This window comes from Meles meles, chromosome 17, assembly GCF_922984935.1.
Source record: "Meles meles chromosome 17, mMelMel3.1 paternal haplotype, whole genome shotgun sequence".
NCBI classification, from domain to species: domain Eukaryota; kingdom Metazoa; phylum Chordata; class Mammalia; order Carnivora; family Mustelidae; genus Meles; species Meles meles.
The window spans coordinates 5,171,633-5,195,572 of NC_060082.1; the positions used below are offsets into that span (position 1 = coordinate 5,171,633).

At 45.1% G+C, this 23,940-nt stretch overlaps 1 protein-coding gene and 1 pseudogene across 3 annotated transcripts in view; one reads left to right on the top strand and one right to left on the bottom strand.

The window, feature by feature from the left end:
* The window catches only part of SLAMF1 (signaling lymphocytic activation molecule family member 1), a 34,210-nt gene extending 15,162 nt beyond the window's left edge, over nt 1–19,048 (bottom strand). For all 3 annotated transcript variants that reach the window (XM_045981991.1, XM_045981990.1, XM_045981992.1), the window contains exons 1-3: nt 18,736–19,048; nt 10,902–11,240; nt 8,748–9,035 (exon numbers count right to left, since the gene is read on the bottom strand). In XM_045981991.1, the coding sequence (XP_045837947.1) occupies nt 8,748–9,035; nt 10,902–11,240; nt 18,736–18,811 (703 nt within the window). In that variant the 5' untranslated portion in view covers nt 18,812–19,048. The remainder of the gene's footprint in view (nt 1–8,747; nt 9,036–10,901; nt 11,241–18,735) is intronic.
* A 2,550-nt stretch (nt 19,049–21,598) lies between these two features.
* Nucleotides 21,599–21,758, top strand: LOC123927488 (annotated as a pseudogene).
* The last annotated feature ends 2,182 nt before the right edge of the window (nt 21,759–23,940 follow it).

The following is a 23,940-nucleotide window of genomic DNA, read 5'->3' on the forward strand; positions in this document are numbered from 1 at the left end:
GCTACACCGAATTCTTCCAACCCAGGAGCAGTACCTTGGAAAACAGTGAATGAGAACTAATGCCCTAGTAAACAAGACACTCAGCTCACTGAGTGAATAACAGACAACTACCAGAGCATCGTCAGTGGCCCACGTTTTATTTTTAGTGCACTGTGTGTTAATGGTTTTAATCCTCCTGATAATCCTACAAGGTTGTTACTCTCATTACTCTGATTTTGTGCAAAGTAAGCAGGCACGGAGACCTTCACATACCAGAGCTTGGTCTGGGGGTAGAAACGTGGCTGAATGCTGAAGACAGACTTCTTGGAGAGTCAGCGAGGCTTATGGGGTTGGGGTGAGTTACCCCAGGGTAATGAACAGTGGGGTCAGCCTGAAGCACCAGAATTATAAGTAAGGTAATAGCATTAAGGCTCTAACTACAGTTGACCCTTGAATGACATAGGGGTTAGGAGTACTGAGCCCCCTAACACAATTAAAAACCCATATATAACTTTTGATTCTCCTAAAACTTAACTGTTAATAATCTACTATTAGCCAGAACCTTCCTGATAACATAAATAGTTGATTAACACATATTTTGTATGTTATATGATTATACACAGTATTCTTGCAATAAAGTATGCTAGAGAAACGAAAATGTTAAAGAGCCACAAGGAAGAGCAAATACATTTCCATTACTGTACTTTCTTGGTTCAAAAAAATCTGTGTATAAATGGACCTGCCCAGTTCAAACCTGTGTGTTCAAGAGTCAACTGTAGTATGATAGCAGGTGTTAACGTTAATGGGTCAGGGTCGTTTGTAAGGATGATTGTGGAATCAGCCTGCTTGTTGGGGAACATGGGATGGATTTCTGAGGGAGAAGCTGAGAGGAATAGGTGGTTTACAGAAGAACAGAGTCCCTGCAGACTCGAGATGGTCACAGAGTGGACTGAAGCTACAGGCTCACCTACTCACATGGACTAAAAGTGGCTGCGCCCCAGCTCTCTCTGTCAGGAGGATGAAAGCCATCTGCTACCCTTGTCCTGTAACATAAACACCCAGCTTCTGCCCATCCAGCTGAACCTGAGAGGCAGGCTGGCCTTTGTCCTGAGGCATAGTTCATAAACCCTAATGTTTCTCCTAGTCTTTGGATACAAAGTAGTATGAATCCGTTCAAGATTTAAGTGATACCGCCACAGAGGCTTTTAATTGTTAAAGGAGCTATTGCGCTTTCTTACCCTACTCACTAATTTTATGTTGAGGAAACTGAGATTCAAAGGTGTCCCCAGAGTCACAGAGAAGCCGATGGCAGAGCTGAGCAGAATGAGAACTGTAGACTCCACATTTGGGTTTTTGCCTATGGCGATGGACCCCCACAGAGAAAGCCCTGGGAGGTGCCCATGCCGTCAACATCCTCCCTCCAACGCCTGCCCGTTCTTGTCCTCTGTGCTGTGCCCCCTCCCCTTCCTCAACCTTCAGCTGCCCACCAGGCCTGTCCAGTGCTGAGCCCCAGGCCAATCCTATCCGCTCTGTGTCAGTTTCCCCTGACCATTCCAGCTGCCAACCTTCCCTCGCCCTGGGACTCTGCAGCACCTTGGTTTACGTCATGTGCTTTAGCACCTGACTTGCGACACTACCATTGCTGTGTAGACCATTTTCAGCAAGGTCATTTGGAACCAGATAGGTGGATTCAGATTCTGAACCTACCACTTGATAGCTCTGTGACTTCAGACAGACTGCTCATAACCTCTGGGACCTCAGTCTTGATTGCAAAATGAGTCCAACAATATTTAGTTCACAGAGTCTTTCTAAAGAGCAAAGGAAGTGGGCCTGGGTGGCTCAGTTGGTTAAGTGACTGTGCTTGGCTGAGGTCATGTTCCCGGAGTCCCGGGATCGAGTTCCGCACCGGGCTCTCAGCTCTATGGGGAGGCTGTTTCTCCCTCTGACCCTCTCCCCTCCCATGCTCTCTTTCACTCTCAAATAAATAAATAAAATCTAAAAAAGAAAAGAAAAAGGCCAAGGAAGTAATGATGGGACATGCCCAGAGCAATGCCTGGAGGACAAACGGGGTGCAGAAATGCCGGCTCCTTCCACCAGCCTCAACTGCCCCACCTAGCCGCTAGCCCCTCAGAGGCCAGAGACCACATCGCTATGTCTTCTGTGGCTGTCTTAGGACGTGGCGCACAGTACTGGAAGGACGGAAGATAGGTCTGATCCCACATCCAGAGAGGCCCCTCACTGGTGTTCAGAGACACTGCAACCACATCCTGTTTGCTTATGACTCTGTTTCCCGGTCTAGCGGGTCCAAGTGGTCTTGCACTTGGTGCTCTGTTTGGTACTAGTATCTAGGGATAAGGAGGTTCATATGGAAACGGAATGTCAGGAACTCTATGCCCTTAACAAATTGGATAAATATGGACAAAATGGTACTTTATGGCTTGCTGGGGTTAGGCTTCCCATGATCCCTGCAATTTTGGTAACAGCTTCCTTGCGGTCCTTCAAGTCCTTGCTCGCGTGGCTCTGCTTGCCGTAGTCTGGGCTATTCCGGGTGCCAGGCGCAGTGCCTTCATCACTTTCCACACAAAAAAGCCAAACGCCTACACTACGAATTTTGTGGGTATGAATCCGCTACTGAAAAGCTGGAAGGTCACAGGGAGCAGATTCCACGGTGAACTGGGCAGGTGTCCACAATCCGACAGGCTCAGACCCTCTTTTTCTCTTCCTATATCTGCACAAGCCACATCTGTCCTCTTTGTCATACAGAATCATCTAACCCACAGCTGGGTTCCGTGGGGAGGGTCTCACCTTCTGCCCTCTAACATTTAAAATAAGGTACCCTGTTCCTTGCAAGAAGAACTCTAGTAGACGTTTCTTAAGATGATGATATTTTTCTACCTAGTAAGGTATAGAAGTTCCACCTAGATTGTAAATGCTTGAAGGAAGACCCTGTTCCTTATGGTTTATTTGCTCTGCCCCCGCCACCTGATACGATGTAGGGTTAGGAGGCACTTAATAAGCACATGATGAAGGAAGGTGAATTAAATTAGAAGCCACAGAACAAAGCTGGGGGAAAGACTATCCTCTATCCTTCGGTTAAGAATGATCACAGGGCTGGGGCGCCTGGGTGGCTCAGTGGGTTAAAGCCTCTGCTTTCGGCTCGGGTCATGATCCCAGGGTCCTGGGATCGAGCCCCGCATCGGGCTCTCTGCTCAGCAGGGAGCCTGCTTCCCCCTCTCTCTGCCTGCCTCTCTGCCTGCTTGTGATCTCTCTCTGAGAAATAAATAAATAAAATCTAAAAAAAAAAAAGAATGATCACAAGGCTGAGTATCAGAAGGTCTCAGAAGGAGTGCAGGGCCACGTCTGAAAGGCTCAAAGCAGGAATGGAAGGGAATGAGTGTGACCTACTTAGCACAGGCTTCATGACAGTGAAACGGAACCAGGAGGAGACGGAGCCCGTGCCCTCAGTACCACCTGTGCTCCCATTCTCAGACCACCGTTTCCTGTGACAGAAGACGCCAGCTCTCCCTCTCCTTCCTCAGTGAGGACAGAATGGCGCTGCTCAGCAATCGGAGAAATGTCCTTCTGGGGCCCATGGGCCCCATTATTCACGCACAAGGAAACCCAATCTGAGTATTCCTGTGCATGAGATTGGGGCCTCCCTCCCCCGACCCCGGAGCCTCCTCGAAGCACCAAGGAGGCTGGCAGAGAATTCCAGTACCATTCACGAGGAGGTCCCACCCTTTGGTCCTATGTCCTCTTGGCTGTGGTTTAAACTGTGACAACTTGACAAGTAGCCATGCCTCCAAGGAAAATACTGGAGGGCCTGTTTTCTCTCTAAGAGTCTGCTGCTGCAGAAACACAAAAGCTTCGCGTCCTCCTCAAATCCCCAAAACTTACTCTTTAAGGAGATAAAGAAGTAAACAGAAAAGACTGAGAAACAAATAAAGTTTGCTCCCAGGAGATCCGAGATGCGACCATAACGGTCTGAGAATGCCGATCTCCTTCCTGCCTTTCATGTGGTTTTGTCAGCAAGGCAATCTGCAAGGCATTACCTGAAGAAGCCAGCCATCTTCAAAAAAGAACACCTTCTTGTTGATGATGGCTTCCACTCAGAGTTGGGGGTGGGGAAAGGATGCTCACACAAACCATGCACTAATTTAAGATCTGGGACCATCCACGTACACACTTTTACAGAGTTCACGATTCCCAGAAAACCCCTTCCACTCGCCTGTCCCACCCAATGCTGTAGGGCAGAGGCTACCAGTGGTGGCCACAGTTTGCCCCCATGCTTCCGCGGCAGCGCCAACCTTGTCCAGTCACATGGCTGTCCAGCTAAGGACCACTCATCTCAGTTTCTCTCGCAGCAGCTGTGGCCCTGTGACAAGGCTCCTGAGAGGTACCAGGCTCCAACCTCCTACCACTTATTGTGATGCTTCCTGGACTGGGAGTACCATGAAGAGGGCCCTGCCTCTGTGTGTGGAACATCTAGGTGACTCTGTATCAGTGAGTGCTCCCATTATTAGAAAGGCCTTGTTAGAAAGGGGGAACCCCTGGGGCTCCCTGGTAGGTGTCAGTTGTCTCTTCCTCTGACCTAACCCAGACTTGCTGAGCCAACTTTCTGCTAATCTACTGAAAAGGGCCCTCTTCTCTAGGTGAGCTTCCAGGGGCATTCCCTTTCAGCTGAATTACCTACGGTTTTGTATTATTCATTCTGGCGTAGATATGACTATTTCAGAAGACGGTCATGGAGGACGGCAGCAGGTCATACACGACTGGCCCACATGACCACGCTTCGCGTGACTCCCCGGGAGCACTCTGTAGAAACCCAGACTTGGACGTTGCAACAAAGATGCTTCATAGCAAGAGACATTAAGATGTTTCTTACTGTAGAATAATGACGTGCCAGTTGGAAAAAGGATGAATCTACGACCGAGAGCCTGGGCAAATGTCGTTAGAAAAATGGCATGGTGAAGAGATCTTTAATAAACCCCCAGACCCCACCACTTCATCCCAAGGCAGGAAAGTCCCTTGTATGAAGTCTTCACTAAACTAATGGTCACCGCATTGGTCCATTGGTCCTTGTCATCTCTTGATGGATCACTGCAGTGATGGCTCTTCCCCACAACTAGTTTCTCTTTCTGCTGCCTCTGCCCTGCCCCCACCTATTGTCTACACCACTGAATTTTCTCTCTGAAAGCAAAGCTGATCATGTTACTCCTCTACCTAAAAGGCTTTATTACGTCCTGCCTATAGGATAATACAGGACAAGGCCCAGCTACCTCTGCTCTCCCCTCTGCCTGGAATGTCTTTCTTTCATCTGCTTGGGTAATTTCTGTTTATTCTCCAAGATCCAGTTTATGTCACATCCTCTGTGCTGCTCTCTCTGATTCCTCCAGATAGTGTCCGTCATTGCTTCCTCTTTTTCCCTCCATTTTGCCCATCACACCACACAATTTCAGAGCAGTTATTTACAGAAACTATCTTTTTCCTTGAGGGCAAGGATCCTGTCTTTTTTGGTCTTGGTGCACTCAGCCTCTAGCACACTGTTGGAATGCAGGAGAAGCTCAGTAAGACTTTTGTCAGACGAAGCACAGTATTTTAAGAGTTCGTAATATTCATCTTAAACACAAATCAATAAACTAATAAAACTCTGCTTTCTGTCTTTAGGCAACCTGGTGTACTGGGAATGACATGCCACAGACCATGTGATTCTGATGTGCTGTGGTCTCTCATCCTTGCAGGCAGGGGAGAGGGATCTCTATTTGTGTTATGGACTGAATTATGTTCCTCCCAAAATTCATACGTTGAATTCCTCAGAATGTGACCTTATTTGGAAACATTTTAACTTGATTAAATTAAATTAAATGACGTCAGCAGGGTGGTGCTATGAGCTGTACTACATCCCTCCCCAATTCGTATGTTGAAGCCCTAACCCTTAGTACCAGAATGTGAAGATAGGATCTTAAAATATGTGATTAAGTTAAAATGAAGCCATTAGGGGTGCCTGGGTGGCTCAGTGGGTTAAAGCTTCTGCCTTCAGCTCAGGTCATGATCTCAGGGTCATGGGATCGAGCCCCGCATCGGGCTCTCTGCTCACAAGGGAGCCTGCTTCCTCGTCTCTCTCTGCCTGCCTCTCTGCCTGCTTGTGATCTCTGTCTGCCAAATAAATAAATAAAATCTTAAAAAAAAAATGAAGCCATTAGAGTAGGTCCTAATTCAATCTTACCAGTGTCCCTATAAGAAAAGGAAATCTGGACGCACAAGGAGGCACCAGGATGCGTATGCACAGAGGACAGACCGTATAGAGACACAGCAAGAAGGCAGCCTTCTGCAAGCAGAGGAGAGAAGCCTCAGGGGGAAAAAAAACCCAAAAAACAAAAACCAACCATCCCTGCCAACACTTGATCTTAGACTTCCAGCCTCCAGAATTGTGAGAAAATAAATTTCTGTTATTCAAGCATCTAGTCTGCCATATTCTGCTATGGCTGCCCCAGTTACAGGGGGACCCTAATCCAATATGATCCATGTCCTTATAAGAAGGGGGAATTTGAACAGAGATCTGCTTCAAGGGAAGACAGTGTGAAGAGACAGAAGACAGCCACCTGCCAGCCCCAGAGAGGGACTTCCACAGACCCCTCCTTCACAGCCTCAGAAGGAACCAGCCCTGCCAACACCTTGATTTTGGACATCTGGCCTCCAGACTGTGAGACCATAAGTTTTGGGTGTTTCAGCCTCCCCATTTATGAGGCTTTGTCCCAGCAGCCCCAGCAGGCGAATACTCATTGTAGCCTTTTGTTAGCACTTCTTATGAATGTAGTGCAAACTGAATCATAGAATATGGACTCTGGACAGAACTTCCCTAGGTCACCCTCTTCATTTTACAGATGACGGAACAGGGGCCCAAGACAGTGAAAAGGCTGCCTCATGTCAGGTGCTTTCTCCTAACGACTGACAGGAGATCCTGATGGGGTTTATCATGCACCATGTTTCTATTCTTCATGTTCCTTCACGCCTCGTAGGAGCCTCTCCATACTCAATAAATCTGGTCATGCTCTGTGTACTTGGTCCTTCATGTAGCCTAGGCAAGTAAGAGCATCTTCACATTTCTTTAGACTGTCCTGAGCCAAGTGCCCCTGGTGAAGCTTTATGACCTATCAAGACTTCGGAATGCACTAATTAAATTCTTCTTAAACCACACTGAGAAGCATGAAGAGAGTTCTTATTTTGAGATAGGCCAAGGTAAAACACTGGATGACCTTTCTTTGCTCTAAGACAGTTGCTATAATCACAGAAGACTGTGCCCCCAAGAAAAAAACCCTATGATTTTTGTGCATTATCTCTTCCACTAGCTCCTGTGAGGATTCCAGGGTCAGACAGCTCAGCTCTGTTACCTGCTCTGTGTGTGCCTTTTTGATATCTTTCTCTCCTCAGCTATAAAGTGGGAATACTCATACTATTTGGTTGCTGTGAGGATTAAATGAGATGCTACCTAAGTGGCCCTTAGTAAACACTTAGTAAACCATTAAGATCTGTCAGTTGTTATTATTTTAGATAAAGAATCTAAGTCTTAGACAGGTTAAGTGACCTTATCCTTGTAAGTAAACAGAGCATCATTGCATCAGGGTTCCTGGAGGTCACTTTCTAAAACTCTACAAAGCCTCCTCCATGGACACCAGGTGTCCACTGGGCTGAAGTCTCCTTGGAAGGATTCCTGTTCCCTGTAGTGGAAGCAGGATGGAGAATGTCAGGGCATAAATAATGCCTTGAAGCCTAGAACCCAGGTCCTTCTGTCCCTGAACCCACCTGAAGAATGGACCCAAGATTTGTTATTGAAAAGAGTCAGTAGTCTGTCTACCCTGCTCCCAACCTCATATGGTTACTTAATCAGCCTTCTGTTCCTTCTGATGGCAGAATAATGATGCTCTTCTTGGAGAATAAGCAGTCAGAAGGTCTAGGTTCAGGTGCTGATTCTACTGTTTATAATTTGAAGAAACTTGAGCAGGTACTTAAATGCTACAACCTTCAAGTTCCTCATATGTACAGTGAAGATGATGATAACACGTATATGGTGTGGCTATTGTGAGGATCAAAAGAGATCATAGCATAGAAAGTGCTCAGCCAATAACAGAGTACTATATGATTTGTTATGTCCCCAAACTTCACAGTCCAGGTCTCAGTCCCAGAGCTCACTCCCCTGGCCTTCTGACTTGCTATGAGAGTCACAGTCCATTCCATAAAATGTGGCCCTTCATTCTATCCTGCTTTTCATTATGGAGCAAATGTCTCAAGTTTTATCTTTAGAATGTGTTGCTGGGGTGCAGAGACCATATATCACATCCCTGCCCCATTTCCGTGCATGGGTGGTCAACAGTACTTATCAATGGTGCAGACCTGTCCCACCATTAGTGGAGTATGGACAGGGGAGTCGGGACCTGCCACCTACACTCTCTCACCCAGCTATCCTTGGGGCATGGAGTCAAAACAGGAGGGGAGAGGAAGAATCACAACTGGGAGGTCTGCACTCTGGGTCTGGCTCCATCATTTCTTATCGTTGTCCTCAAGTGTGAACCAAACATAATGCCAACCTGGTGGTTATGAGCAGAGGACATTCACTGAATGCACATGAGGAGGCTTTTATCAACTATAGAGAAAACGGAAAGTGTTTTACCAAGGTGAAGGCCATGGCTATGGGAGCAGATCATTTAGTCCAGGTGAGTTCTGAGCCCATATCCTCAATGTGTCACGTCCACTGTCACCAGGGCACTCACCTGAAGATTCTGACCTGCACTGGGACTTCGGGGTGAAGGTCTGTGAGCGGCTGCTGATGGGGTTGCTCACAGTGCAGACGTAGACGTTGTTGACATTCTGAGGGCTGAGGCTGAGGTGCAGGAGGTGAGTACTGTTGTTGGCTGGGATCAATAGGTCAGTAGCCACTTCCTCACTCCAGCTGTAAACCACATAGTCCCCTTTCTCCACGTCGCAGGCCAGTATCAAGCTGCAGTTCCCATTCTCCTCGGTCCGGTTCAACACCTTAATTTCCGGAGTGGAGACCTGCTCTGTCAGGAGGGGGAGGAAGGAAGCCATCACCAAAGTGAACCCCCTGGAATTCTAACTTGACCTTCTTGTTAGAAGAAAATACAGCCTAATGCTATTTTTCCCTCCCTGTGGGTGTGCAGTGTGATTTATTTGCAGTGGCGATTTGCTGGTTCCCCCAAATCCCTCTTTCTCTACTATACTCTTTCCCAGTATGACCTCAGGACAAACTAGGGAAAAATCATTTATCTTTTAGTTCCCTCCCACCACTACTGTTAGGGAATCCACTTGTTCTTGGTGATGCTCCCAATCTTCTGTTTTTTACCTGTGGCATTTTCTGCAAACTAATCCTGCGTGGTTTAATTGTCATTGGCTAAAGTATTACCTCTAGACCTGAAAGAATGACATAGTGGTCGGGTTTTACCTGGAGTGCGTGGGTGGGTGGGTATGTGTCTGAGTATGTGTCTGTGTGTGTGTAGGTGCGTGTGTGTGTCTGGGTGGGTATGCGGAGGGGACTGGGGGAGATCTCACTCTAATCTATGAAATAGCCAAGGCAAGTAAGCAAGTTGTACTTACTTAACAACTACTGTACGATGGGCATGATTCTAGAATTTTACATTTATCATAGTCTTTAATCTTCTCAACAACTTTCTCAACAATTATAATCTCAGTTATGAGTACTCCCATTTTATAGGCGAGGAAACAGAGTCCCAGAGAGGTGGATTGTCTCATATAATATCACTTCAGCTGAGATCAGAACCTAAGGCTGTCTGGCTCAGAAACCCAACCTCTTTCTTGGACTTGAGAAGAATATCATGGTTGCAGAGACTGTATCTTTCAAGGTAAGAGTTTATGTGACAAGATGTGACAAAGGCAGTGAACTGTTCCAGAAAATGCATGATGTGTCAACCCTAGGGCCACTATTGGAGTAGCCAGAGCTCTCTGTACCTGGCAGAGGGCTGAGGGGCGTCTGCATACACTATGTGGAGGAAGGGGGATGCTGGGACTAGGGAAAGAGTGAGGAGGGTATTGTCATCTTTCCTGTAGGCACCTGAGGATTTCAAAGAAATGCTGGGTAGGTGGGGCTCTCTGTCCCAGCTCAAAGACAAGGAAGTCTCTCTGTGAGAAAGCAGGACAACCCACATGGCTGTTGTCAGGATTCCTGGAAATTCAAAGAGTCTCTGGGTCCAAGAGATACAAAATCTGGGTGCCTTCCAGAAGGGCTGGCAGCGAAAGAGGCTCAAGAAAGCACTGGCCTTGGGTTCAGATGGACCTAGATTCTCATTTAAGCTCTGCAGCTAAGTGACCTTATAACCAGAGCCTCTGTTTCAATGAGAAAAAGGCGCTTTTTCACCAGGTAGATGCGGTCGCATGGGGTGTGCAAGCAGGCTTGGGCTGATTCAGCTCTCCTCTTCCTGGGCCCCCATGTGGGGAACCACCCACGAGGACTCGTAAAAACACAAGCCAACCACTTCTCCTTGGATTTCAGTGTTCTCATCAACAGAAAAGAGGTTGGGTTCGATCTGTGGTATTCAAACATTTTAAAATTCGGGGGGGGGGGCTTTTTTTCAAACCAAGTCTTATTTGCAAATTGACTCCTGGGGCCACAGGCCCTGTAGTCCATAGGCAGCTGGGTTCCTTGTCTTTGGGAAATGGGGTAGGGCTAACTAGTGCTAATCAACTACCATCAGTGAGCGATTTGGACAAAAAAGACTTATGAATCTCTGAAACCTCTTCCTAAAATAGTTTAAAGACCCCGGACTAGGTGATCTTTCAAGTTGCGCCCAACCCTGGATACCCTTGCTTCCGAGAGACGCCTAAATCTTAGGTAAGGAATGATCTCGGGTGCCCCCCTCCCCCCATGCAGACTGTGGAAGCCCCAATATTACCATAGAGCTTCAGCTGCAGACAAAAGTGTCGAACTGAAAAGTTCTCCTCCAGGGTCATGAAGTACCAGCCCTCATTTTCCTTCCTGCTTTCCAGGATCTCCAGACTCAGGTTTTCCAGATGAAAGGTATAGCCATTTTCCAGATAGCGTGGAGACCCCCCTTCGGGCAGATCCAGGGACACTATTTTCTTCTTGACACTGTTTCCCGGTGATTCTGCTCTGGTGACAAGGACGTGGACGCTCTTGTTCATGCTCTTACTTATGCCTCCGGATGCCAAGGACAGCAGCACACTGCTTCCCAACTGCCCAGGCGTCTCTGGGCAGTTCAGCAAGCTCTCACCTGTGCGAGGAAGAAGAAAGTCTGTGAATGCAGAGCTCTTTGAGAATCTCATCCTCTCTGTGCATCAGGAATGACAGATTGAAGGTGCTTGCTCTTCCTCTCGGGCTCTCCCTGGGGTTGCCAGGTCCCTAGTAGCTGATAGGAATGGTCATAACAGACCTATTATATTCTTAATATTTGAAAAATCCCCATGGAAATCTTAAAATTACTTACAAAGGAGATGTACAGACTAACTAGGACACTGGGGTTCTTTGATCTGGGAGAGAATTCTATCAACTCAGATTTAGAGTGAAGGCACAGAGAAGTTAAGACGTAGAGAAGTTAAATGACATCCCTGAAACCACATAACCAGTAACTGGACTAGAAGCCAGGTCTGCTAATTCCTTGACCAGACTTCTTACCACCACTAGGTACCTAGTATGAAGGGCAGAGAGCAATTGGAGCAGATTCTGAGCTCATGAGCCTAGGAGACCAAGGCTGCAGAGCATCATTTCAGATACAGAAGAAAAGTCTGAGGGATGTGGAGCTAGGAGCGTGGTGAGCCCGGTGTTCAAACTGTGGAACTCTTGCTCTCAAAAAGACCGTAAGATAGTTCCTAATATCAAGGGTGAGAAATTATTTTATTTCTCTTTTTCAAAAGAGCTGAGCCAACAACAACAACCACAACCACCACCACAACAACAATAACACAAAACCACACACACCAAAAAATCCCACCCTTTCAGATCACTGTAAGGGATCCTACTGCTGACTGTTTAACACCTCCTCTCTCCTCAAACCCATGGCCTCTGCTGATGACTCTGCTTCTCACTGAACTGAAAATGCAGAAGAAATGAGAAGAGAACTTTCTACCGACCCATCTGGATGATCTATGCCCCCATTAAGGTTAGCCTCTTCCGTCATGGAACACTCACCCACCTCAGGCCTTTGCTCTTGCCGTAGCCCCCACCCTTTGCACCATCAGCTTTATTACTGGTGTAGAATGTTGTGGGTTATTTCCATCGACACACAACATACCAACCTGTAACTTCCTCCATCTTACAAGCCCCTCCCCTGACCCCAGGTTCATCCCTAGCAGCTGCATCATTTCTCGCTTTTCCCTTATTGCAAAGTCCTTTAATGTGTGTTTATATTTTCTGTTTCTGTTTCCTGACTCATTTTTCCTGTACCCACTTCAGCAGGTGCTCTTCCCTACTACTCACTGGAACCACCCTTATCAAGGTCACTGTGTGCGCCACAGTGCCGAGTCTACTCTCCATCCTCATCTTGCTTTCTCAGGAGCCCTTGACATGGCTCGTCACTCCCTCTTTGAAGCACTGCCTTCACTCAACCCCTGGAATACCACTCTCCTGCTTTCCTTCCTATTTCATTGGCTATTCCTTCTCAGTCTCCTTGACTGGAACCTGCTGCTCTTAAAGATCTCTAAATACTGGAGCATCCTGGGACACAGTACTCAGACCCCCTCTCTCCCAGCCATGCTCATCCAGTTGCATGAGTTAACATATTTCTGGAATGCCTGCAGAGATGGATCTCCCACCCAAACTGCCCACACGGATCTGTATTTGGAGGTCAAAAGGAACTCTTGGCTCCATAGCCCCTCCCACCAACAACATTACAACTCCCCCAAATTCTGAGACCAAAACGTTTGGAATCATCCTTGACTCCTTTCCTTCTCTCATACTCCATATCGAGTCTATCAACAACTCCTGTTGCTTCTACCTTCAGGATATGTCTGCAATCCTAACACCTCCAACCTCCTTCATTTCTGCCACTGTCGTCACAGCCTGGCACGGCCATTGGCTTCCAACTAATCTTCTGGCATTTGTACAGTAGATCGACTCATCTTTCAAACCTATGCCAGATTTTGTCTCTCTCCTGCTTTGAAACTTCCAGGGATTTCTAGCAACCATAGAAGAAATAGCCACAGGCCTTGTTATGACTTCAAAGACTTTGAGTAACCCCGTCCCTGACCCCTCTACTGCCCTCTCTCTCCACTCACTGTACTACGGTCATACTGGCTCGGCCACCTCATCAAGAACATTCCCACATCAGAGTTCTGCTTCTGCTGTTCTCTGGATATCTTTTTCTTTATATATCTGGGTAGCTCACTCCCTCACTTTATTTTAGATTTCAGCTCAAGAAGTTATCTCCTCTGAGAAATTTGTTCTCACCATCCTATACAAAATAAGCATCCCTTCTGATTGCACACTTACCCCTCTCTGAAGATACATCGTGTATTATTCTATTTTATTTTTGTGTCCCTGGCTAGGATGCAAACTCTTCAAAAGGAAGAATTTCATTCTGTTCATTGTTTTGTGTCTAGGACCTACGACAATAGTTGGTGTATGGTAGGCGTTTAATAAATATCTGCTCAAAATATGAGTGCAGAAAGCTACATTACCTGACTCAAATCTCTCTTATTTAGCTTTGCCCAATATGTAACTGAACTTACCCATAAGCTAAATCTCATAAGTGGAGCCCATGACTCAGAGAACATAGATTGCTTTAGTTGATAAGGAAGCCAGAGAAGTAAAACAAAACCGCCTGCTTGAGTAGTGCAACCGCCTAGAAAGGACACCATTGACTTGTGGCTCACGTGGGTTGTTGGAGAACTGGACAAACTGGTCCAGATGTTCTTGATACCAAAATGCTCTGAAATCCCAATGCAGGCCCATAAAGGGCCCAGCTAGTACCAGGCTAGATATCCAGAAACTTGGAGAAAACAATAGGCAGTCCACTTGGGCGAAATTAGGGTGAGATTGGTGGAGACTCATAATGATGAAGAGAAATGAGGGGAAAGGAGGATATAAGATGGCACTGGGAGGGGCCCCCATACCACCACCAGCACCACCACCAAAGAAACCAATGAAAGAAAATAGGAAGCGGGGAGCCTGGGTGGCTCAGTGGGTTAAAGCCTCTGCCTTCGGCTCGGGTCGTGATCCAAGGGTTCTGGGATCGAGCCCCACATCGGGCTCTCTGCTCCGCAGGGAGCCTGCTTCCTCCTCTCTCTCTGACTGCCTCTCTGCCTAGTTGTGATTTCTCTCTGTCAAATAAATAAAATATTTTTTAAAAAAAGAAAATAGGAAGGAAAAGAGAAAAAAGAAAAGAAGGAGGGGCGCCTGGGTGGCTCAGTGGGTTAAGCCTCTGCCTTTGGCTCAGATCATGAATCTAAGGCCCTGGGACGAGCCCCACATCAGGCTTTCTGCTCAGCGGGGAGCCTGCTTCCTCCTCTCTCTCTCTGCCTGCTGCCCTGCCTACTTGTGATCTCTCTCTATGTGTCAAATAAAAAATAAAATCTTTAAAAAAAAAAGGAAAGAAAAGAAGGAGCAGATGAGAGGGCAGGCTGAGTGGTATCTGCACACTCACGCACGGGGAGTAGGATCGAAACTCGGTCAGCAAGAAAGCCTCACACCCTGCAACCCACATGAAGAATGGTGATCTCACAACTGAGTGCGTGTGAGTGGCTGGGTCTGGAAGGGGGTCCTAGAAACCAGCACCAGATAAGCACAAGTGGAAAAACAAGTGGGGACTTTAAAGTGGTTCAGAGAACCCTTCAAGTGGAGTCCCCACTCCTGAAACATCCTACAGCCTGATGCGACTTTTCCAGCGGGGCTGTGATTCAGTCAGCCCTGTTTGCTCAAGAGTCTGGAGGAAACATTCGTAGCCATTAACACCAACTCGTTTTCTTCAAGGGTAATTCTACTTAGAAAGTAGAGTGATTCACATGAGCCCATGGATATTTTCCTGAAATGAGCCCCATGTGGCTGACCCTTCTCAAGATGGGATTCTACCTAATGATAACCACCCACTTTGTTTTGCCAGGTCATGACAGGCTCACATGGGCTCACGCCATCTTGCCATAGCCTTCAGGGAGAAGACAGGGGCAGGTCTTACCAGGCCTCACACTTCTTACAGCAGAGCGAGGCCCCAGAAGAGACGTTTGTTCTTTGACCTGCACTCCCAAGAGCCATTCCCTCCCCCCACCCCCCAGCCCCCACCCCCCATTCCTTGATGCTACTGAGTCTTTCTGAGTCGGAGGACTTGCATCTCCATGACCTGGCCTGACTACCAGTCACTGCCCTCTATTTCCCTGACTAACTCCTTCCGTCCCGTCTCTGCCTCTGAACCCGAGCCTCCTCTAGGCCTCCCTGCTTGTGTTCCTAGTGCCTTACTATGTCCCCTTCATATCAGTCCTTGTGCTTTTAACTCTGATTCTTTGCCTGTCACCCTTACTCAAGAATAAGCGTCTGTGAGTAGTGAGTGTCTGTTTGTCCAGAGTCCTTACACCCACCTGGGACACAGTAGAACTCAGTAAAACCATGCTGCTCAAGAGAATGAGAAACTGAATGAGTGAGCAAATGGCAACACAGAATCTCAGAACCCTTCTCTCCAAAATCAGAATGTACTCTGTTTCATTGTTCTAACATCCCTAAGAAGTACAGTGTGGCTGGGAAATGATGGGGACCCTTCTCCCCGCTTGCCAGGGGAGCAGATGGAAAACCCTTGGCTATGGAGCCCAGGCTTCAAGCTCAGCAGGCCACTTGCCATCCCCCTGAACCCTCGCAACACCTCACCTCTACACTGATATCTTCATCAGGAAAACGCTCATCAAGCCTTATAAAAAATCTAGTGTATATATTTGGGAAGACACACAAGGAACTGGTGATAGCAGTTGTCCCATCTCCATTGTATACCCTTCTGTACTGCTGAAGTTTTAAATAGACGTATGTGTGATACTCTTGCAATAAACAAACTAGTTAACAAAAAACCTAAACGAAAGCTTTGGTGATGAAAGAAGTTCCTATCCAGATCAAACACTTCCATGTGCCCTCTACTTCCTTCTATAGTTTTACCAACTTCTCTCACCTTTTGAATATTCCTACACTTCATTGCAATTCGATTAAAATCAACGTACATGCTCCAATTACAGATAGCATATTCTAATTTTTACCATGGGACCTGGAGACAAATTTTAACATCCCCTCCCACCCCGTACCAAACACAAGTTTATCCAGGCTCATTTATTGAGGTCTCTGAAGCCAGGCTGTGTAACTACAGAGGAAGGGCTAAACTTCTCTGTGGCTCTCATTCCTTCTCTATAAAATTGTCATGGTAACAATAATAACATATCCCTTAAGGCTGGTGTGAGAATTAAGTGACTAATACACATAGCACTTAGAACAATGCCTGGTATATAGCAAACAGGCTTTACATACTATTATTATTCATTCAACAATCCCTGTGGAAGGGCTCTGGTATACCAGATACTGTGTCAGGTCCTGGGCAGAGGCTGTGGGTGCTCATTGTGCTTCCCCCACCCCTCGCACAATGCCTGCCACATCAGGGGTCCTTAAGAGATAGTTACTCAATGGGATCGTCTAAAGTCAATCCATGGACAAAACTAATCAGCCGGACGTTATGGTTTCCAGTCTGGTGCTGGAGATGCGAACCTTTATATAGCTTTATAGCCCAGTATTAAATCTTTCGAGAAAAAAGTATCCCAGTATTAAATCTTTTGAGAAGCTTCGATCGGCACCTTGGGATAGAATGGCCGAGTGAACAAAGATGGGCCCAGTCTGGAACCCACACACTTATCCTTCATGTGTGTGAATGAGGTGGAACCACCTGGAGGAATACAACATCCCCTTGGGCAATATCAGTTGTGAGAGACGCATCGCTCTGGTGGGGGATGCTCATAATAGGGAAGCTATGTGTGTAGGGGGTGGGGGAAATCTTGGTACCTTCTGCTCATTTTTGCTGTGAACCCAAAATTTCTCCAAAAATAAAGTCTATTTTTAAAAAAAAAATGCCCTTGAGGGAATGGAAAATTTGCTTTATTGGGGGAAGGGACATGTGGACTTTTGATTCTACAATTCTGACAGGGAATTGGAGGCAAGCTGAGGAGAGATGGGAAGGAGAGTGGCTCCTGATTTTACAAGAATTGCACTTCTTGGTTGAGTAACTGTCATGGTTGGCCTGTCCCACTTGCAAAGCATTTCCATCTGTGTTTAATTGGGGTTTCACAAAGGGTGTGTATTTAAAAATAAAAACACTAAAAATTTTGTGTGTGTTTCAGAGAAAACTGAATGCAGAAGACAGACACTGCGGGTTGGGTAGACACACCCCACGGAGCTGGGCTGCTTCTTGCTGACCAGGGACCGCCAAGCCTCCAGTGGAGCAGCTACCAGCACCTGGTGCCATGGGAACACCGTGGGCCAGGCTGGCTAGCCGGCAAGTAAACACAGGGATTTAAAAAGTCCAGCCCACTGTTCAACCCCATCACTCCTGATAGTCACTAAGAAATATCCCTAAATGAAGTCACAAATGAAGTGCATCTGGGAAGGTTTGGCCTTCTCTGTGGTGGCTTAAAGTGGTTCAGTCTGGCTTTCTGAACCCTGAGCTCAATCACCCCTTCCCCCAGAATCAGGTCTGCCTGATTCTGAGGGAAATGGGGGTCGAGAAAGGTCCTCTTTATCTAGGAGTCTAGCAAAAGATAGATCCCATGCACAGCCTCTCTGACATCCCTAGAGTATCTCTGGACTTTTCCTGTAAAAGTCTTTAATGGATTTGCGGTCTTGAAAACCCCAAGTGCAAAACACCCAGAGTCTCAGGATTTCCCCCCCTTCCCTTATACCGCTTCCACTCCGAGCTGCCTCCCCAGTCTAACCAGCCTTCAGACTCTGAAACATTCCCAGTGAGCCCAAAGTCCACTTCTTGTATGGCTTTTCTTTCTCAAATACTTTTTCTCATAGCCCTGATACTACTACAGAGCACCCCAGCTCACCTCCAGGAAGGACACAAACCAGAAAGACAAGAGCAGAGCTCAGCCCCAAACCCCATGTTGTGTGTCCAGCCCTACTGCCAGAGCTCCCCAGACCCTTGACAGTCCCAATTTGCATTTTCAGAAATCCTGGCCTCTCCCCCATCTCACTGCCTTGGGAGGTTCTCTTCCAGGAAAGTCACCACCAGCATGACCACACTGGAGCCACTGTCTGATCTCAACTGATGCCTGAGGTTTTCATTTCACTTCTACACTACAGCCCTTCCTTGTTGTTGGACCGTGGTTCTGGTTGGGCTGCTCGCATGTGTGAGGATCCCCTTCAAGGGCAGGGAAGTAGGAGTTATCGTCTCCCAAGCTCCATCGGTCCATCTCAGCCCCTTAGCCTGGGTATTTGCCGGATGCAAAAACAACCACTCAACCAGAACCTTGACCAGAACATCCCACCCTGAGACCCTGGCCTGCAATGTTACCTGTGCCTTTGGCTGAGGGCTCCTGGTTTCCTTGGAAACTAGGATTGGTGGGGCTGAGCCTTAGCATCCAGGAACCCACAATATTCCTTCCTCTTTGGAAGTCAGAAGAAACTCAGAGCCAGTCCCTGAGAGAGAGGCAGCCAAACCACAGTCCCCAGTCCCTGCGACTTCTCTCCAACCATGGTCTGGCTGACTCCTGGCAGGTAATGGTGGGACTCACGTCCTCAAACAGATGAACACTCACCTGTTCCACAGCTCAGCTCAAAAGCCAGGGAGAGAAACAGCAGGAAGTTCAAGGAGAGAAGCCTCTTGGGATCCATCAGCTGGTGAAGAGAGGGAAGGGAGCCCGGTGAGGAGCCCAACAGCTGCTTGCAGACGCCACGACAGAGTGAGGTCCGTGTCAGGCAGAGGTGTCTCTGCCGCCTAGTTATGCATCAGGAACCAGATGGCTTCCTGTATCACTGGGACTTTTTCTGCCTGAGTCTCGAGGATTGCTCATCTCCTTTCAGGCTTTAAATCACTTTGCTGTTCCCAAGAAGTCCGTGTCAAATGCTCAGACTGTCTAAGACGGGAAAGTAGTTCAGCAAACCCAGCCCTGAGCAGAAATTTACCCCCCTCCTCCCAGCCCCAGCCTTCCCTGGTAGTTCTGTCTGGTAACCCTTCCTAGAGTGGAAAGAAGAAATGGAGGCTTGTCAGATCTGGGTCAGTTAGTTCAAGGCTGAACTTGGATGACTAAACTTTGAAGAGTTCTTATGTCTCATGTCTGATTTGCTCCATAACTTCAGAGAACCCCTCCACATGCAGTCGGGTCCTGATGTCAAAGCCTCAGAGACATGGGGAGGGCAAGGGCAGACCAGCTGGCAGAAATCCAACTTCCCAGATGGTGCAGTGTGGTAGAATTTAGTGAGCTCTGGGTTGTGTTTGAGGGGGTACCTTTATTTCAGAGCTGTGTCTAACTTTTTGTAGAAGGGAAGGGACTAAAACAGGCAGAAGAAAGACATAAGCTGTAAAAAATGAAAATACTGGAAAGTTACTTTTACCAGTGTTCAGGAAGAAATTTTGAGAGGTTACCTTCTTGTCTTTAAAGTCCATTTTAGGGTGCCTGGTTGGCTTGGATGGTTGAGTACCTGTCTTTGGCTCAGGTCATGATCTCCACATCTAGGATCGAGCCCCACATCTGGCTCCTGGCTCAACAGGGAGTCTGTTTCTCCCTCTGCTGCTCCCCCTGCTTGTGTTCTCTCTGTCTCTCTCTCTCTCTCTCAAATGAATAAATTTTTTAAAACTTTAAAAAAATAAAAGCCCATTTTTTAACAGATCAGAGGCACTCTCCAATGGGCCTTCCTGAGGAAATCAAGGTTACAAGACCTGGTGATATATGGGAACTTACCCTTTATCTTCACTGCTTTTCTCCCTCCCTCATCTGACACCCAAGCATCCTCCCCACAATACTACTTTGTGGGATGTGGGAGCCAACATGTACCAACTAGTGAGAGCTGATTGTTAAATTTTCAGGAATCTTACAAGCTGGGTGATTGATAAATATTACCATTATTAAGAATTCAAATTATATGAATTCACTATATTTATTTAATTGTAAATGAGGGAATAATAACTAAGGGAAAAACTCAAAACGAATTACTTCCTAATTAGTTCAAAGCATATTATTATTATCTATGGTCTTGAGGACATTTACATCTATTGTATCTCTATGGTGGAAATAAAATACCAGATATCATATGGGTTCTGCATTACTTTCAATGACAGCATGTTGATAGCCTGAAATCAGCCAGTGTGGGAGCCTATTGGCAAATGATAGAATCAGAGCTCTGGTTTAATGTTTTGTTGGTTTTCTGGATGTAAGAAAGTGATAAAGAAAAGGGGATGATTCAGATTAAACTTAAAAGTATATCATGACTGTAACCTCAATGTTGTGAATAGCACACAGAATTTGAGGAAGAAGTATTCCAGGATTTAACAACTACCATCTTATTCAGCAAAAAGTCACTAATGTCACTGACCAGTAAATGAGGTTGCAATGTATGTCTTTGAAGTTGCATATTTCTTTAACCTAAAAAAAAAAAAAAAGTGACTGGAAGCAAGAAAAGAATAGAGTGAGATATTTGAAGAGTTGAGAGAAAGAAAAAACCCCACCAACCTAGAATTCCAAATCCTCAGAAATTATCCTTCAAAAGTGAAGGAGAAATAGACTTTCTTGGACAAACAGAAGTTGAGGGAATGTTTGGCCAGTTGCTCTGCCTTGTAAGAGACAGTCAAAGAAGTTCTTTAGGGAGAAAGAAAATGATGTATGTCAGAAACTCAGATCTACATAAGGAAAGAAAGAGCATCAGATAAGCAATAAGTGAAGGTAAAATAAAAACTTATTTTTATTACTCTTAATCAACCGAAGAGATAACACATTGTTCAAAATAATAATAACAATAACAATATATTCAATTATGTGTGCTTCTGTATATTTCTTATGTATATATGTGCTTCTGAATGCTTATATATAAGTGAAATGAAGGACAACGATACAAGGGATAGGAAAGAGGAATTAGGATTATTTTCTTATATAAGGTACTCACACTACCCATGAAGCAGTATAGTGTTATTTGAAAATGTGCTTGGATTGGTTGTAAATGTAAATTGAAAAATCCAGAGCAACCACTAAAAAAAAGTAGAAAAAAAAGTATGATGTATGTACTAAGGAGAGAAAATGAAATCCTCAATTAAACCACAAAGAGCAGAAAAAGAGTGGAAGGCAATAATAGAAACAAAGAACAAGGGCAACAAATAGAAAAGAGTAACAGATATGGTAAATGTTATTCTAACAATATCAAGAAACATTTTGAATGTCAATGGTCTAAATGAGCAATTAAAACACAGAGATTATCAGAATGGGTCAAAAAACAAGACCTTATTGGCTCTTGGTGGACAGCAGGGGCCATTAGAGAGGTGGATCAGGGCAAGAAGTGGCAGGATTGGCAGGTCCAGAGCCTTGTCCCTTCTACTGCTCAGGCCTGATCTTCCTGTAGCTGGGCTGCCCACAATGCTCCCCATAGATATGTCCTTACAAGTTGGCCAGAGACACTCACTCTTGAGACATCATGGTGGTGTACTGGTGAAAGACTAGACTCAGCTACATTTGAAACTCCCAGATCTGTGCAAAAGCAGTAAGAGATGCACTGACTACAGAATTCGAAACAAATGACAAGAAGACTTCCGGCAGTGGCCAAAAAAAAAGTTGTGAAAGTGAAAAAGGAATAATCTACTCTGACTGAAGCTTGAAATGCTGTATTTTCCAGGTGAAGATATGTGGGCACATGTTAGGTCAGATTGAAAACTATCTGCCCTAAATACATGTCTTATTCACAAACTAACCATGACAATAAATTAAAATATTATTCAAAAAAACAAAGTAAAACAAAAATAAAACCCAACTATGTCATCTATAAAAAACCCACTTTAAGTATAAAGACACATAAAGATTAAAAGTAAATGGATAAAGAGAAAACATGCTAACATTAATTAAAAGAAAGCAGAAGTTGCTATATTAATTTCAGATAGAGCAAACCTCAAAGAAAGGAATGTAGTTATCAGAAATAGAAGGGTATTATATAATGACAAAGGGGTCAATTCTCCAAGAAGACATAACAATCCTTAACATATATGTGCCTAACAACAGAGCTTCAAATACATAAGGCAAAGACTGATAGAACTATGATGAGAAATAGATAAATCTGCTATCATCATTGGAGACTTCAACATCCCCCTATCAGAAATGGACAGATCCAATAGGCAGAAAATCAGGACACCATTAAATTCACACCACTGCCAATCAGCTGACACCTATAGACTACTTCACCCAATAACAGCAGAATACACATTCTTCTCAAGCTCACATGGAACATTTACCAAGATAGTCCACCTTCTGGGCCATAAGATAAATCTTAATAAATTTGGAAAAATAGAAATCATACATTGTCTGCTCTCAGACCACAGAGAGATTAAACTAGAAGTCCCTAACAACAACGAAAAAAAACAACAACTGGAAAAATCCCAAAACATGTGGAGATTTAAAAATTCACTTTCAAATAACACATGGGCCAAAGAAGAAATCTCAAGAGAAATTTTTAAATATTTTGAACAAAATGAAAATGAAGACACAACTTATCAAAATTTGCAGGATTCAGAAAAAAAAAAGTGGTGCCTAGAGGAAAATTGATAGCATTGAATGCATATAATAGAAAAGAAAAAAGACCTAAAATCAATATAAGCCTTCACTTTAGGAAACTAGAAAAAGAAGAGCAAATTAAGTCCAGAGCAAGCAGAAGAAAAGAAATAATAAAAACTAGAGTAGAAAGCAATGAAATTGAAAACAAGAAATTAATAGGAAAAAATCAATGAAAACAAAAGCTGGTTCTTTGCAAAGACCAGAAAATTGATAAACCTCTAGCCAGGCTAAATTTAAAAAAGAGGACACAGTTTACTAATATCAGAAATGTAAGAGGGGGCATAACTACCAAACCCATGGACAAAAAAAGGACAATAAAGGAATACTATGAACAACTTCAAGTGCACAAATTTGATAACATCGGTAAAATGGATCAATCCTTGAAAGATGTAATTTGCCAGAACTCACAGATGAAATAGACAATCTAAATAAGTCTATTTCTATTAATGAATTGAACCAACAATTAAATAACCTTCCAAATCAGAATGCATACTAACTCACTCATTCTATCCTATCTTTCTAGCTTATTCTATTCAATATCTAACTCATTCTGATATCAAAACCAGACAAAAACATCACAAGAAAAAACCAGAGGCCAATATCTCTCATGAGCATAGGTACACAAATCCTCAACAAAGTATTACCCAATCGAATTCAATAATGTATAAAAAGTGGTATATTTCAACCATGTGGAATGTATCCCAGGCATGCAGGGCTGGTTCAACATTCAAAAATCAGTCTATCCTGCACTGTATCTGGTATACCAAGCTATTTCCATTAGCTGTAAAGAGCAGATTTGGACAAACCCACAACTAAAGGTGTACGAGTGATAAAGCCCCACGTTCATAAGTCCATTTTCAAAATCCTTCATATTCACTACCTTATTTGATCTTTATAACAGCTCTAGGAAGGAAGCAGATCTGGTGATGATGGAAAGCAGGGACTGGACCAAACTTGGGAACCCTGACTCCAGGTCAAAACCTCTTTCTCTTTCTCTGGAGTATACTCATTATCCCCATGAATACTCAAGAAAGTAAGGATGAAGGAAATCCTCCTAACTGAACTCCCTGGATGCCTGTAGCTTCCACCTAATGAAATTAATTTCATTAAAAAGCAGGTATAATTATCACTATTTTACAACTTGAGGTACAGACCTGTTAAATAACTTGTCTAATGGCTCAGAGTGCCCAAAATGGAAGAACTGGATTCAAATCC